The following is an 18,209-nucleotide window of genomic DNA, read 5'->3' as shown; positions in this document are numbered from 1 at the left end:
AATGGGCTGCTTAAACATTGGCAGTGGGTGAATTGAAATACCTTTGACTCTATTCTTGCAAAAAGAAACACTACAGCTAAGAGAAATCCTGTAGCTTCTTTTATTTTGCATGTTTTTTATTTTCATCTAGCAGGTGAAATTCAGAGAGACTACAACTGCCACCATTGTATTTCTGACACATATGTTTTCCAGTTGACATCAATGATCGCTTCTGTTTCCCCTCCCAAGTACTGCTGTTAATACCATTTTAAATAGGAGCTCATTGGCAAATAATAGTAGGTTTGATCTCAGCCTAAAAAGATCTTACTTGAAAGCTTTTACTTGACATTCCTTATGCCTTGGCAGTTTCTCTCTTAATTTTTAAAAAATTTTTTTTTTCTTCAGCTCAGGTACCTGACAATGATGAGCAGTTTGTGCCAGACTATCAGGCTGAAAGTTGTAAGTATAGTATGACTCATCTCTTGAATTTTTCCTTGTCTCACTTGTTTCCTTCTTTCCTTCTCTCTCTTTGGTTTGCTCCACTTCCAGTGTCTGTTCTTGTATTGTGTCAGTGCCTCTTTAGCTTACAGTCATGAGGTGATTTTATTTGTCAGATTGTGACATCAGCAGAATCCCTGATGATCAGAGCAGAGCTCCAAATAGTAGCTAAGGAAAACTGATTTGATTAAAAGATGGTCTTGTTCTCTGTTTTTGCTTAATATCCTTGGAGAAGAAACAGTGTGTGATCCATGAATGTGCCAATGTTTATTCTAGTTTTTCTGTATGTTCACAAGGAAAAGTCTGGATGCTGGAGACAGTCAGTTAAAATCCATAGAAGATTATTTATTGTATAACATAAAAATTCTGGACCAAACATTCATTGGCTTATTGTATTATTTTACATTCATGAACTTTTACCTGCTTTGGTTTAATTTTTAGCCTCATTTTCTGTTTCCTGGTTGCACTAACACAAATGGAAGTAGCCATTGGCTTCTCTTAGGAGCCCTTCAGTATTTCTTTCCCTGAGCCTTGCTCCAGGGCCTGATGTCAGAGAATGCATGAGGAGTGATTCATGGGATACTCGCCCTACTGTAATTGCAGAGTGAGCATTTTGCCTGTACAAACACAGTTGCCTTGGGGTTTATTCTGATATTTATGCTTTACCATTTTACCAGCTAATTGCAGCTATTGACCTAAGGTGCAAATAGTAAAAGAAAAGGTGTAAATGCAATCTTGATTAGGAAACTTTGTTTCTGATTTGTTCTGTTAGCACCTTTGAAAGCTCTAACTTGTTTCATTTTTCCAGACCATTGACATTTTCACAGGAGGCACTATCAACAGCAACAAGAGATGCTTAATACCTTACAACTTACCAAACCTCTATTTTCAGACCTAATATCATAAATCTAATACAAATACCTATGTTACTTCATGTAACAGATGTTTGTAAGCAATGTTTTTAAGTTTTGTGTTTGGTTTCTTAAATTTCCCAGGTGTCAAGGGTTGTAAGAGGAGGTTTCTTGCAGATTCTTTCCCATGTTACATGTTTTTGTTCAGCTTCATTTAAAATTTTTTTTTAAACTGTAGTAAAATATACACAACAGACAGTTTATCATTTTAACCATATTTAAGTGTGCAGTTCAGTGGCACATTGATGTGCAAACATGAACACTATCCCTCTCCAGAACTTTCCCATCATCCCATACTGAAACTCTGTACTTACCAGAAAATACCTCCCCACTTCCCTGCCCCAGCCCCTGGTAACTGCTGTTCTATCAGTTTGATTGTTGATCTGAAAAGAGAATTTTGTGTGCTGTTTGATGTCTGAATATAATTATTAGACATATGATTTCAAGAAACCTATTCAGCGATGCTATAGACCTTAGTTAGAGACTCTTAGAAACTCCCAGAAGGGCAACAGCTAAGGAGGATGGCTAAGAAAGGCCTCCCCCTTCTTCATTCAAGTATGGCAAGAGAATGGTCACATTTCCAACTTTTCCCTTCCTGTGGAGCATTTGAGTTCTTTCTAAAGCTAAACCTGTCCTCTGAGTGGGAGAATCAGTCTCATTGAGTCATTTTTACACCTGAAGAAATTGGTAATGATTCCAATAGTATCCCGAATGCTGTGTAAAATAACTACCTGAAGGTAATTTTTTACTCCTTTTCTTATTTGACCTCTTTTCAACTTTTTGTATTCTTGACTATTTCGTCTCCTTGAACTCTCTTCTCTTGATCCACAGTGGTATGATTTTTCCTTTATCTTTTTACTCCTTTGATTACTCCTTCTCACTCTACTCGTCTTCCTTTCCTTCTCTTTTCTGGAGTCCTGTCCCCAAACCTTTCCCCTTAATTTACACAGGCCATGCCAGCGTGTCCCATAGAACTTTCTGTGATGATGGAAATAATCTATATCTGTACCATTTGATACTGTAGCCACTAACCACATTGGTCATTGAGCACTTGAAATGTGGCTAATGGGACTGAAGCAATGCATTTTTAATTTTCGTGACTCTAAATTTAACTAGACACGTGGCTATTGGCTGCTGTAGTGGTCAGCACAGTTCTGTATTGCTGTGTCTCCTCCACTGTTATCTCTAGCTAGGTCTAGCGATAACACCTGATCCACCACTGGGGTCCCTGTGCAAATTAGGAAAATGAAACCCCTCTGGATTCACCCCCTCAGCCCTCAGCTGAGTGTCGGCATAAAACACCGTTTACACAGCAACCCTGATCCTCAACATTATGCCCCACAGACAGTTCACACTCAGCAAGGTCAGTGTTGAAATCATTATTTTTCGTGACCAACATCTCTCTTTTACTTCTGTTGCCTTTCTAAGTTGATGGCAGCACCATCCAAGCTGAAAACCTTTGATTTATTTTCAATCCCTCCCAGTTCTTTACCATTAGCTTCCAATTGCTTAAGTTGTTGATTCTACCTTTCAAATATATCCTAATTTCATGGCCTCTACCCCATCTCTATTTTATTACCCTAGTTCACACCCCATTCTGCCTTGACTGAACTGGTGAATCAGCCTTTCGATTGGTGTTCTCGCCTTCAATTTTCCCTCCTTCCAGTCCACTCTCTGCAATGGCATTAACACACAGCCATCTGACCTTGTCAATGTTCTCCTTAAACTTCCTACAGGACAAAGTCCTAATTCTTTAGCTATACAGAATATTGTTCTATAACCTCGGCCTTAACTACCATTTCAGTTTTAACTCTTGCCATCAAAGCATGCTGTTCCCTCTGGTTCTCTGTGAGTGAGCCCTTCTAATTTTTCAGTTCTCCAAATAGAGCGAGTTGTTTGATGCTTCTTTGCCTTTGTGCGTGTTCATTTTGCTATAAAAGTTTTTACTTTTGCTTTGCAATCTGGTGCACCTCCTTCTCCAGACTCAGCTTAAACTTCACCACATTGTAATCTCTCTTGAGCTTTTCTTTGCCATATTCACCCTGCAGAGTTAGACTCTATAGCATCTTGTATCTTGTATTTATTATATTATAATATTTTAGATACATGTTGATAAAACTGAACTTCTTAGGGGCATGTCATATTCAGTATGCCTTGCACGTTACAAAAGCACAATAAGAAAAACTGTCGTCAGAATCGTAATCAGCTTCTTAGTGCTTATTTTCTCCTAAGTATTTTCAAAATCGTTTCCTTTTTTAAGGTAGAAACATATGATCATGCCTTAAAGCAATATACATAATTTCACTCTGGAAAAACATGCTGAAACCATGAACGTTTAGCCAAACATTTTCAGAATGCTAAAATTTTATTTTACTTCATTTAGTGAATATTTTCAGTTTAACAAATATGGCTCTGGGACTTGTGAATAAAATACCTCATTATAAAGGAAACCTATAAAAAAAAAGGTAAAAATAACTCTGAAATAGTCTAATAAAAAGAAAATGGAGGTGTGCTTTATTTCACATTCTCACTAACATAAAGGACTATTGTTCACGTGATGGTGACCAGTTAATTTCAGTCTTCATTGAGGATGAAACAAGAGGGAAATGATTTTTTTAAAAAGAGGAATAGGGCATAGGGAATTTCTAGATGGAGAAGGTTACCATATATTGGAAATGAAAGGTTATATTATCTCTTAAAGGCCTTTTACAAATGTTTGATTCTCGTTTGTCTGGGAATGCTTAGTGGGGCAGAGGGATCCTATCTCTAGGAATAGAAAGAAACTCCATTCCCCTTGTGTGGCCTGTCTATAAATTCTATGGTCTAGTTTTTCAAACGTGAATAATCAGATTTCCTTACATACTTCAATCAAATAAAATGGTTCTGTTTTTGCTTTTATTGCTTTAGTCCTTTGGTAAATGTAGGTTAGGAGAAGGAACAGCAAAATTCTGCTCAGCACGGGATTATAGAACATATGATTGACTGTAACGTATAAATATATGTAGAAGAGTCGTGAACAGAGCATTCAAAAATTGTGAAAAATGAGATTAAACCGTAACACTTGGGTACCCTCTAAAAATATTCCTGAGCATTCTTTATTTTTATTTCCAAAATATTTCAATTGCAGGTCTGTAATCTAATGATGTGACACTATGGCTTGCTAACCTTGAAGGATGCTGACTTTTGAGGCACTTATAGGCGTTAAAAACAAATGAAAACAAATAAACAAAAAACTCCCTACAAACCCATCCTAGGAAATGAATGAAGGCTAAGAGAAACAATTACGTGGCTCTAACAAATTGTTTGTTTCTTAGAAACAAATCTTTTCAGAACTCAGATACTCTGTTGAAAAAAGAAATTACTTTAGGATACATATGCTTCAGTCCAGAGGAAGCCGAATTTTATCTCTTCAGAAAAGAGGATTTAAAGAGGATTTAGAATGTAAATGAGCCATATCTTTCCAAAGTAGATACGAATTTGTATATAAACTGAATTTTTGTAAATCATGTGTTTTAAATTTAATACATCAGTAATCTTATATTTTGAATCTTAAACTTTAAATTTAGTTATATCACTAATTTTTTTAAATCTACAACCTCTCGTTTTCTTCATTACAAAGTTACAGTTATGATTTTTCTAGCTAGTTTGTTCCATTTCGTTACATTAGTTCTTTTCACTGTTTCCTCTGTAGTGATGCACATGATAGCTGATGTTCACCTTTACATTTTATGATCTCCCAGGACATTCTTAGGGGTATAGCCAGGGTTATACAAAATTCCCAGCAGGATAGATCCTTGTAACTCTACTCCTTTCTCTTCTACTCCAAAAAGTACGCTGGAATGCAAGTCAATTAGAATGATGTCATTAAAAGAATGATAACTTGGACTCTTTTCTGATATATTTATGAAAGTAAATATAAAACGTTTGCAAATTTCTATACTTTAACTGAAATTTGTGATACAGTACTAGTGACCCATCTGAAAATAATCAAGACAGACCTGTGTAGGGGGACTCTACTGTTTAAAGCTACTATTACATGGGTGACACTTTGTTCAAGTAAATAAAAGTCATAGCTACTCTCCATTTTCTTAGGAATTTTTTTTTTAAAGAATAGCACTTTCAGTCTTTCTTTTTTTGCAGCCAAGTGGGGAAAAAAATACCTTAACAGATTACTGTTACAAATCTGCTTCTTAAAAAACTGAAGTCAGATAGGTCTTTGCAGACTCTGAGTGAATAATTTCTTTTATATGAACATACTTTCCCTGCGTTGGAAAGTTCGACTTATTCTTAATTTTCTGTCTTTCTCCTAAGCTACCTTCCAGCATTCTGTTTCTTTCTACACATACAGTGAGTAGTTTATAAAAGTTTACTTTTTATTACTAATTTTAAAACCTTTCTTGCCTGATTAAATTTTTGGATATAACTGGCCAGGAAGATTTTGTCTTTTCATTTCTCTGACTGCTTTTACCAGAAGGAGAGCACATATTCAAAAAGGTATTCCATTTCTGGGATTTGAGAACATGAATTTGTTGCTGTGTTTTGTTTTCTTTTTAAAAATTTTTTGAGGCATATTTAAACATGTCACTGTAGTCATATTCAAGGATGAATTTTCTCCTGCCTTCCTCATCCGAGAGAGTCTGCCTGATCTAAGCAATAGCTAGTTCTTGAAGGTTTAAGTTTACGTTGTTTATGTTTTTTTGTTGTTTCAATTGTTTTTGATTTGTTGATTTGTTTTTTGTCTTTTCCTTTTTTACTTTTCACTGTTTAAATATTTTATCAAAGCAATATATTCATAGAGTAGGAAAGAAACACAAATAAGATTGTTTTCTATTCCACACAGTCCTATTCTCTAGAGGCAACATTTTTTTTTTTTCCTTTTTAGTTATCTCACATACTAAATAATATGCTTGTGCTGCAAATTCTTGATTTATCAGTTTTAGATTTTGTCTGTTGCCCTATTCAGATAGATAAGCATTTTGGATGTTTTAATTATTTAACTGAAAGTAACCAGCTATGTAATTTTATGACTCCGGAAGTCTGATTCACGCTTGAGTATGAATAAGAATCCTTTGGGAAGCTTGTTCAAATGGAGCTTCATCTTCCCTATCCTGTGAGAGTTTGACTTTTTAGGTCTGAAATTGGGCCCTCAAATTTCTAACGAGCTGTTAGATGATTCTAATGCAGGCCTTCCGTGGAACACAAGGTTAGACATTTTGCCTATCCTGTCATTTACTTATTTGCAGAATAAAGAGAGCAGTATCAGTCTTTTGCAACTAAGTGGTACGATGGACTCTTCTATTCATACACATATGCAATTCATTATGTAATAGATGCAATTTCTGAAATTTTTTATATATGTAATATATTATCATTTTATTATTTAAATACACTAGGAAATTAAAATCTATATAAAATTTGTATTGTTAAAATAGTTTCTTAATTTTTATTGTCTTTGCTACAGTTACAGTTGTCACTCAGTATCCATGAGGAGATTGTTTCCAGGACCCTCCCACAGATAGCAAAGTCCAAGGATGCTCAAGTCCCTTATATAAATGGCATAGTATTTGCGTATAACCTACGCACATCCTCATGTATACTTTGTCATCTCTAGATTACTTATAATACCTAACACAATGTAAATGCTATGTAAATAGTTGTTATACTGTATTATTTAGGGAACAATGACAAGAAAAAATTGTGTGTACATGTTCATTACAGATGCAACCATCGTAGACCTTTCTATCCACGACTGGTTGAATCCACAGATGCAGAAACTGTGAATACAGAGGGCTGACTGTATTTGTATTTTCTAATTACAAAGACTATTTTCTACTTATTTTCTCTTACCTTTAGCTATGAGAAACTCATTGCTGATTGTAGATCCCTGTCATACTTGAATCAATTCTAGTTTAGAAAGATAGCTAGTAAACTGCAAATCTTCCCAGTGCTGACCAGAGAGAACTAAGCATTGGTGGCCCCACCCTTTTCCAAGTGCATCCAGTAAGGGTTCTTGTTATCAGGTGGTCTACTCTTCCACTGGTGTGAATATGTGCGCTATGCTTGTCACGGTGTAGAGCGCCGCAGCCACCTTTTCGGCAAAGCAAACATTTTAGTTTGGTACTTGATTATTTCACAAGGAATGTGTTTTTCAAATCAAAATAGAAACTAGTGGGAAAAAAGCTACATCTTGCAAGAAATTTTGTTTTAGAAAAACCTAGGAATCCGTCAAGTTCAATAGAAGAAACAAAATCTAAATCATCGTACACCTTGGGCATGTCTGTTAACTCTTTTTTACTTATTGGTAAAATGACAAGGAAATAAACAATCTCTCAGGACCAGGCCACATTATATGATTCTGTGACACTTTTTCCACACTCAAGGAAAAGAAGAAAAGATAATGTCTAAATATGGTGAATGCTTGCTTGAATTGAAAAGTGGACTTTAGAAAAAACAAAATTAATAGGGAAATAAAGTGTGAATAGAAATTATTATAAATGACTACTTACAGCAAGAAAATTACATCGGTTTTAATAAAGTCTGCTCTAGTAGATCCTTTTCAAAATTTTTGGTTTCGCCAGTTTATTCTTCCTAAGGTAGATAGTTCAGACTTAATGTTAACGTGAAAACCAAAAAAAAAAAAAACCCAAAAAACCCAAAACTGGTGTTTGTTGTTCCGTTAAGCTGAAAGCTAAAATTATATACTTAAGTTTTTAGCTTTTTCTTTCCTATTTTGTTTATCCTCTTTAATTTTTGCCTTTACTATAACAAATTATCCTGGAAATTGACTTCAGAAACATACTCAAAGGAAGTATGTCAACAAATACTTTCCACTCACCCTGCCTATAGTTAGTAACAAATTATTTTGAGAAAAGTAACCTGTGCCATCTTTGGTTGAACTTTACTCAGTATTAAATAAGTATATTGTTACGCAGTAACTGGACTTCTTAGTCTGAGAGCCAAACAGTATTTGTTGGAAAGTTTAGGTAAAGGATGAGGGTGGGAAATTATTTGCAGAACCAAATATTATATTCTTTGTTCCAGTATTTTTAATATATACACATAGACTTATGTATAGTGATGAATAAAAAAGCAAACAGAACATTTATTAGTATTTGCAAATAAGGCCAAAGCAATCATGGCAATAAGTACATATTTGGGCCACCATTTCATAGAACATGTAAATTTCATGAAATCACATATAAAGAAGAAATAATCTGAGCTAAACTAGTAGATGTGAATTTTTATGTCATAAAAGTATATTTATCGTATGTTTGATGTTATTATGGGTTTTTATTTTTATCCTTATTTTCTCCACTTTTTTTCCTTTTATAACATTGAACATCTACTTTAGATGCACAGTGCATATTTGCTTCTGTCTGTTATTGAATTTTCTCCTAATGAGAGTTTGTGCTGTGTCTCACTAAGTAAAAATGGTTGGTTTGATGTGGTTGCTTTTTTAAATCTAATGAATTATACCCCAACAAGCACTACTTGCATTTGACAGTAGCTGAGGGAGATCTTAACTCAAGGACTCAATTATTGACAATATATCAGGAATGGCTAGATTAAAAATCCTGTTTATACAATGTCTGATTAAACTTTAAGATAAGAAAAAGTACTTTTGTGTAATGGTTTTGTATGCAATCTTTCAATCTTATTTAAATCTAAGGTTTAGCAAAGAAGTTCATTTTGCTTTAGATGCCACATTGTTAAACCATTCAGAGGTTTGTTTCATAGGTACTCCTAGTTCTTGGCTTTACAATCCTGTTAGGTGTGGTTTTTAGATCCCGTAGAGGAAGTTTGAATTGTGATTGTTCCTTTAGTAATGTCTTCTTGTAGGGAAATCTTGTATTCATATTTCTGTTTGCAAAATTGGAGTGCTTGTATTCTTGCAAATGTGAGCCATATCCATTATCTTCATTTTTATGATTTAAAATATGAATAATAAATGTTAATAGTGTAACAGTTCTTAATTTACTTATGAGATTTTAGTTTAACTTATTTATTGATACGTATGTCTACAGTTGTATACTGTTATTGAGGATGGATGCTAAGTAGGTTTTTAAGATTCTAAAACTTTATTCATTCAACAAATATGTTTTGAGCCTATAATGTGCCACGCTCTATCCAGGCACTGATGATACAGTGGTGGACAAACAAGAAAAATACCTCTGCTCTCATGGAACTTGCATTCTTAAGTGCATGTAACTGATAGATAAAGTCTTTTTCATCCTATGTCAAAGGATGTGAAATTGTATAGGGGTCAGTGGGTATGCATAATCATTGTGTATTCAGATGCTGATCTATTACATTCTGAAGGAAATGTGCTGAGGTTTTTCCTTTTTTTTAATTTTATGTTTATTTCCACAAAAAGCACTCTGCTGAAAGGTGTGGCCACTGAATTTCCCAGTGGATGGCTGTTTGTGTTCATACCTCTTTAGCCTATGCCTAAATTCCTGTGATTGGGGACTAAGAAGAATATCTTACAGCTTTATAAAAATTATGTACTCTAATGGTAATTAATATATGGACAGAATATTGACCTACTTTGCTTTTTGAGATCATACTCATTTTTAAGATTCAGTTCAGATGTCATTTATTTCTTGATTATCTTAGGCAGAATTAATGACTTCTTTGTGCCCATAAATGCTTTATATACATCTCAATTTTAAAACTATGTCAATTGGCTTGCAGAAGATGGATTATGTCCTATTTATCTTTGTATAATTTACATGTTGTGGGTATTCAGTGAATACTGAATTGCATTGAATGAATAGCTTCTTGGGTATTTAGAATCTTTTTTTTTTTTTTTTAACATATTCATGCACAGGTGGCTTAAGTTGTTTGAAATCTAATGCAAATATCTGCTTTTATTTTCCTGTGTTTCATTTTCCTTTGAGGGATAATGCAAAGCTGTTTGCATTTATGTAACATTAGAGCTAAGTCTCAATTATCAGATTAGAGCTCTCTAATAAATATTATTTGATACTCATATCTCACAATACATTTCTCAATAATCTCTATTTAGCACAAATGCTCTGAAATAACTTGATATCGTTCCCATTTTATATAGAGAGAAACCTAGGGCATGAAATTATCAAATAACCAAGGCACGTGATGACTAAAATTACGTAGCTCAGATTCCCAGCTCATACTTGCTTAGTCTTTGGAGATCTCCCTTCCCTGAGAGCCAGTATCATCTCCCTTATAAAGGTTTCAAGACTTACTACTCTTGAAAAAAAAATCTACATCACTAACAAAGAACGTTCTTCATAGAGAACATTGATATTATTTGAAAATTCTTCTCATCAAGGTATGATAGATTGAGAGAGACCAAGAGAAACTTCTAATAGAGATTTGTCGCAAGGAAGATGTTCTGTGAACTTATTTGAACTAATAGCTATGGAGTGTAAGATGGAATGTCTTGGTGTTTGGGAACTATTCCAATTCTCATCTAGGCTACGGTGCTTGTATTTCCCTGCCTTGAAGATTTCTCTCATTTATCCAGAATTTGAGAGAGATTTATGACAACACTGTGTATTTGCCTGTTGCTTATGTGCAGTTTTTGACCTCAGAAATGTCTCAGACATGGTGTATTTTCCTCACTGGGGGAGAAGAAGCATTTGGGCAGTTGAGACAGTAGCAGCAGCAGCAGTAAGTAGTAGTGATAGTAGTAGTAGTAGTAGTAGTATTGATGGAATTCCAAAAACAGTAGTAAATATTCCTGAAAATCCCAAAGCTGCAGCTTGAAGAGACCTTGTAGATTAATGATATCAACACTCTTGTTTTAAAGATGAAAAACTGAAATCCAAAATGGTTATCGGGCTCTCTCTGATTTTAATAGAAGAAAGATTGTATGCCTTTACTTGTGTGTTGGGAAAATAACAACTAAATATTATGTGAACCTACATACTTATACTTATTAGTGACCATTTCTTTATTGAATTCTCTATTTATAAATAACACTGGAGTGAGAAATATTTTTCTCACTCCAGTTTTCTTGTTAAAAAAGGTACTTTTAAACTCTGCTACCTCACTGGCACAAATGCATACTTGTTGGATGAGGAATAAATTCAGTTTGATACATCTTTATGCCAGGCTTTTGTTTATCTACTTTTACCAATTTTAGTGTATCTATGTATAATTCTTAGTTTACTCTTATTTAGCTTTTCCATGTTAATTATGATCAAGATCTCCAGACCAGTCCCAAATTCTGGATAAATTTTGATGAGAAAGAAATATATATCCCTCTTTTCCCTCTTGCCCCTGAACTTTTCAGCACTGACATTTAGTCCTAAACCGTAAGATGCTCTTAGATTTCCTTCCAGCCATAGAATTGCCAGCAAAAGTTCTATCAAATACTATCAAGGCCACTAGACTCAGTTAAAAATGGCTCATTCCTGTCGAGATGTATGGATAATATTGAAGTAAACCCTTCAATAGTGTTAGCTTTTCCTTTGAAATGGCAGTCATGCTGTGAAGTGAACTTTTACTGCTGTCTGAGGTTGTTTTTCTCCATCCCCATGGGCACAACAGCCTTATTATGTTGATTTGATTTGACTCTCTAGTCCTTGGCACTGGGGCTGGAATGTCAGGTGATGCGGTTGTCTCAATTCTCGGGTCTGCAGGGAGAGCCAAGTAACTGGATGTCACTGCGCTGTTTTTCTGGTTTTTTTTACTGTCCTGAGCCTCTCCACATTATTTTCTTCTAGGATAATCAAACCCTGTTTTCCCTTCTGAAGGCTCTACTTTCATTCACTGTTTTATAGCAGATTAAAGGCTGGTGCATTAGAAGGTTATCAGCTAGTCAATAAACTTCAGTCATCCCATCTTGTGATAGAGCTGTCCCATTGATCAAAGTGGAAATTTAGGCCCTTGGCTTTTAAATGGCAATTTCTGAAGGTTTGGATAATGTGCCTATGGAATGTATAGATCTATCATGTATATTTAGAGGTAGTCATATGATTTGATGTGTGTGTGATGTACACCTAAGGAGACCCACATATACAAATCACTCCATCTGTGTTTTATTTAAAATATTTCCTTCTCACTTGTCTTAAAATTTTTGTTGGATTCTAATCATCAGCAAACCTCACCCCACCACTCTGTCTCTCTAAATATATAAAACCTTTTTTTGTTAGGACTGATATTAAAATGCCTCCTAAACTCCTGATGTAAAATTTCAATGATTGTAAACATAGTAAAATAGGCACAAATGCTGTGACTGTGAAATGAGAAAAAAATATCACTCTTATTTTCATGTTAATTATATAGTTAAATGAATAACAGTTTTATAATCTTAAGATTTGGCATATTTATTTTGGTAAAATGCAGCTTGTTCTTTTGGTTAAGTTCCTATGTTGGCTTTTTTTTTTCCATAATGAAAAACATTCATAGTACCAAACATTCATGGTGCCAGGCATTGTTAGATGCTATGGAATGAACGATAAAAAACTACTGACAATAATACTAATCTCATATTTGTTTAGCAGTTTAGAATTCGTAGATCATTTTCACATCCCATATCTCATTTGGTTCTCACAATGGCCCTGGGTTGTTGGCAGAGCAGACAAGGCTCACACAGGATTTTTAGTGCAGTTCCCACTGTCTCATAGGTAGTGAATGGCAGAACCAAGACGCATCTTGTAACCTTTTCTGTTGTACACGTTTCAGCAAAATGTGCTAACCACTCATTTATTAAAATGCTATGAGGGGCCGGCCCCATGGCTTAGCGGTTAAGTGCGCGCGCTCCGCTGCTGGCGGCCTGGTTCGGTCCCGGGCGGGGGCCGACGCGCCGCTTCTCCGGCCATGCTGAGGCCGTGTCCCGCGTGCAGCAGCTAGAAGGATGTGCAACTGTGATGTGCACCTATCTACTGGGGGTTTGAGGAAGAAAAAAAAAAAAAAAAGGAGGAGGATTGGTGATGGATGTTGGCTCAGAGCCGGTCTTCCTCAGCAGAAAGAGGAGGATTAGCATGGATGTTAGCTCAGGGCTGATCTCCCTCACCAAAAAAAAAAAAAAAAAAATGCTATGACGATACAAGTGGATAAAATACATATGAGTATTTTTGCTTCATGCATGTACACATACATAAATGAGTGTATAATATAATAAATGAAGGAAAAATTATTAAAATGTTTCTTCCTATATATAGATTTCTTCTAATTTATAACATAATATACAAAATAATACATATATGGAAAGCAAGGGTGGAGTGGACAGCCCTCTAAGTTTCCTGTTACTCTATGAAAATCTTCATCCTTATGCTTTGAATTGTAGAAGTGCGGTTAAGTCCTATGTATACATAAGCCTTTGGTTTCAGGAATCCTGAACGTTTGCTTAACAAAATAATGAAGCTCTCAAAAGAGAACTTTTAAATTTTGGTTTGGGATGTTGTTTATCTTTGGGCATCATATAATTAGGCTGGAAACATTTGCTGATATTAGGCTGAAATTAATTGAAGATCACATTTGGCATTTTATCTGATATTACTTTTCTATATCCATTGATGCTATTTTATAATATTAATGCTATAGACAGTAAAGCCATATAATATAAAAATGATGAGATTTGTTCAGGGGGCTGAGTACAGCGTTCTGCATAAGAGCAAGATGTTGGACCTAAGCCACTTGAGTTCAAATCTCTGCTTTTTACTAGGTGTGTCACCTTGTATAAACAAGTTCATTGTGCCCCAGTGTCCTCCTGCATAAAATAGGGGTTATAATGTTACCTTCCCCTAGGGTAACTTGAGTATATATGTATATATATATATACACACACACACACATAAAACATCATATATGTATATCTGGCACATAGAAAGCACATAAGATTTTGTTCTATATATATATACAAATATATATGAAATATATAAAATACACATTTCATGTTATAATATATCACAAATGTGTTCATTTTGATCAACTTACCTTTCTGTGTTTTTTTTGTTTTGTTGGTTTGTGCCATACTTAGAAATTATACTTACAGCTACCAATTTATAGGCTGTATGTACATACACTGTCACATAGTTGTAAGAACAACTTGGCCTTTTACTGTTGATCACACCACGCAGGTCAGTGCATATCCGCAATGATACTATTAGAAGAAACTCAAAAGTGTTGTTGGTTCCAAGCTACTGTCACTTTGACCATAGGGATTCAGAAACAGAAAGTTGAGCTGGAAATATTTGGTTCTTGTAATACAGGCTCAAGTTATAGGATCAGTTAACATCTTATGTTTAAGATCATGGGTTATGAATTCTGGTTGATCAAGAGCACCCTAATTTGTGGGTCTAGCAAAATTGCCTGCATCTTCAATGTTTTTGTTGATTTTGAAGTTGATGTATTCATTGAAAGGGAAAAAAGTGTTGATTTTTCAATTAAAATGCAACCTTTACAATGCAGAGCAATAATAATTATAGTGTTCACTCAGCCTGAAGAAAAAATTTCACTAGTTAAATAGCAATAATCAAGATGAGAACTATATTAGAAGGGTGCTAATTTTATAATCATCTCTTATTTAAATAATAAAAATTAATCCACGGCACCCTTGCTATAATACTACTTGTGATGAAATGGTATTCGACTTTTGATATGGCCTTCTAGAAGCCCATTTAAAAGTAAATTAGCTGCTTAAATTGTGAATGACCTAAGATCATCCTTATAAAATAGCTAATACTCCAATGAATCAATTATTAGGCAGTGGTTGGGCTTCTACCAGACCAGATATGTTTGACCCAAAGCATTTCACAAGTATCAGTGCACTCATTCTTACATGATAAGAGATTTTTGTATTTTTAGCTTCCAAGGAAAATCAACAACCACAAAAAAACAAATTAGAATTTAAGAGTTTCAACAACTGGACTCTGCATGCTAAATTTAAGAAAAATAGTTTCTAGCTGTATCTAAAAAACCTGGAATTATTAACATCAGAGCATTGTTCAGCACTGAAGTAAAGATCTTAAAGTAGCTATAACATCACAAGGTAACAGATCGACTTTGGAGCCTCTCACGTCTAGGTTCAAATCTTAGTTTCACAATTTATCATTTTTGTGATCCTGGGCAAATTACTTAACTTCTTTGAGCCTCATAAGTAAAAGGGGAAAGTAAATGGGTTGATGTAATGATTAAATGAAATATTCTATGTCAAAATATTGGCACACAGGTAAGTATTTGATAACTCAGTAGTGCTAAAGAAGTAAGACATTATCAATTTAAATATGTACTGTTTTGAGGCCAGAGGATTTCATAAGCTATAGTAACAGTTTCAGAATAGTAATTCTAGTAAGTACAGTTAAAAAGAATTCAAAACGATTGTGTTTGATTGACCCAGCAGTAAAAAAGTTTGGTTTGTGATGTCATCCCTGCTACCTACCATATGCTAGTAGTATATCTTCCCTAGACAGCTGTAATGAATAGACTGTTCTCTACAAGGTAAACATCAGCCTCCCTTCCATTATGCTCTATTACCAACCCAAAAGGAGGAAATACTACAGATATAGCAGCATATACATTAGGAATTTGTGGAAGACCCTGCTCTTTTTCCAGTTTGTGTGGTAGGTTGTCTATGCACAGAGCTCTAAATACTTTCTTTCAGAAAGATAAACATTGTTCATTACTCACAATTAGAAAAAAAATGGTTCAACAGACCAAACCATTTTTAAACCATAATTTTGAGTCATTCCATTTTAAAATTGTATGAATTACTTGCATAGATATAATACTAAGATAAAGATAGACAAATATTTAAGTATTTATTTATATAGGATACAGTTTGATTGATTGCATAAAAATATGTTCAAAAAAAACCCAGTAAACAAACCATGATCCCTGACTTCAAAAGACATACTAGGAAGTTTGGAAGAAAAGGGGAAATGTACTGGGAGAGTTGAGATACAGTAGAGTGGGGAGTTAACGCAGCAGCCAAGAGTGTAGGTTCTGGAGTCCTAGTGAGGCTCAATGCCCCTATTTACTAGCTGAATGACCTTGGTAAGTCATTTAATCTCTCCATACTTCCATTTCCTCATCTTATAAAGGGGCTCACGGTAGTAAGGATGCCATAGATGTGAATGAGGATAAAATGAATCAGGACATTCAAAATTATTAACAGCATTACTATTATAATATTAATAATAAAAAATGCTACATGGTGGGGCTGGCCCAGTGGCACAGCAGTTAAGTGCGCGTGCTCCGCTGTTGGTGGCCCAGGTGCACAACCCTGGTGCGTACCAATGCACCACTTGTCAGACCGTGCTGTGGCGGTGTCCCACATAAAGTGGAGGAAGATCGGCACAGATGTTAGCTCAGGGCCAGTCTTCCTCAGCAAAAAGAGGAGGATTGACATGGATGTTAGCTCAGGGCTGATCTTCCTCACACACACACAAAAATACTACGCAGCTACAAATTAAATGAATGTTACAGACAGTAAATTCCATAGTTTTTTATTTTTTTTTGCTAAGTAAGAGATCAACATAGATTGGGATTGTTGAGAATGGCTTCATGAAAATGAAATATGAGCTGGAACTAGAAGTCCAGATTCATGAAATTTTCTTTTAAAGTTTTATTTTATTTTTATTTTTTTTGTGAGGAAGATCAGCCCTGAGCTAACATCTGATGCCAATCCTTCTTTCTCTCTCTCTCTCTTTTTTTTTTTTTTTGCTGAGGAAGATTGGCTCTGAGCTGACATCCATGCCCATCTTCCTCTACTTTATATGGGATGCTGCCACAGCATGGCTTGACAAGCAGCGCGTCAGTGTGCGCCGGGATCCAAACCTGCAAACCCCAGGCCGCCGCAGCAGAGTGCGCACACTTAACCGCTGTGCCACTGGGCAGGCCCCAGATTCATGAAATATTAGAATCGAAGTGAACCTAGACATTATCCACCCAATATCTCTGTATTTGATGGATAATAATAGCTAATATTTGCATAGTGCTCACTGTGTTCTAGACACTCTTCTAAGCACTTTATACCTTAATGCATCCGATCTTCACAACAACCTTATTTAGTAGGAACAATTATCGCCTTTCTTTTTCAGGTGAGAAAATTGAGACACAGAGTAGTTAAGTGGGTTGTTTCTGGTAACACAGCAACCAAGTTGCATATCTGACTCCAGAATTTACACTCTTAACCATTGTCCTATACTGTTTCAGACAGAGTTGTGTACCAGAGTTAAGGTCGTCGGGGAAAATAGTGTGCCCAAGGTTACAAGTAGTTAGTGCCCCAGTAGTTAGTGGTAGAAGTGGAACTTAATCCTCCTTGGTACCTAATTTTCAATATACCTGTGCTTACCACACCTCAGTTGGCTCTTTGAGATTTGTATGATTTACCCTGTGATGAAGGGAGGATCTATTAGATGTGATGAAGACCAGACGTTAATTGCCCTGAATAGGCAAGAGCATTCTCTGTCCCTCAGCAGCAGTGTTGGGATATAGAAGTGTGCATTGGATAGTGGTGGGGATGAAGTTTGATAGGTCCAAGTCAGTCAAATTTTGTGGGTCAGCAGAAGTCAGTCAGACATATTTGGGGTTTATCCTAAGAACAAATGGGCCAGCCTGGAAATTTCTAAGCATGAAATTAGATGCCACGTTGTTGTGGAAGAGAAAGTGAAGAGAAAAAACCAAAGGGATATAGTATATTTTTTGTAAATGTGTTTTAGCATATATACACACCATAGTTAACCATGTTTAAAACAAATATATACTAAATAATGCATATATATCAGAAATTTTATAATTACATAAGTGGAATCTAATGTAGTAATTCAAAGAAATGTGCACTGGCTAAGAATTTATGCATACATTGTAAGAGAAGAGGAGAATCAAGCT

At 35.2% G+C, this 18,209-nt stretch overlaps 1 protein-coding gene across 5 annotated transcripts in view; it reads left to right on the top strand.

Moving 5' to 3' along the window:
• ETV1 (ETS variant transcription factor 1) overlaps nt 1-18,209 on the top strand; it is a 93,015-nt gene that overhangs the window by 13,562 nt on the left and 61,244 nt on the right. For all 5 annotated transcript variants that reach the window (XM_087427090.1, XM_014788213.2, XM_087427211.1 and 2 more), the window contains one exon: nt 385-438. In XM_087427090.1, the coding sequence (XP_087283216.1) occupies nt 385-438 (54 nt within the window). The remainder of the gene's footprint in view (nt 1-384; nt 439-18,209) is intronic.

The sequence above is a fragment of the Ceratotherium simum genome, chromosome 1 (genome assembly GCF_057802395.1).
Source record: "Ceratotherium simum simum isolate JZ-2026a chromosome 1, ASM5780239v1, whole genome shotgun sequence".
NCBI classification, from domain to species: Eukaryota; Metazoa; Chordata; class Mammalia; order Perissodactyla; family Rhinocerotidae; genus Ceratotherium; species Ceratotherium simum.
This window is presented reverse-complemented; position numbering and strand designations above follow the sequence as displayed.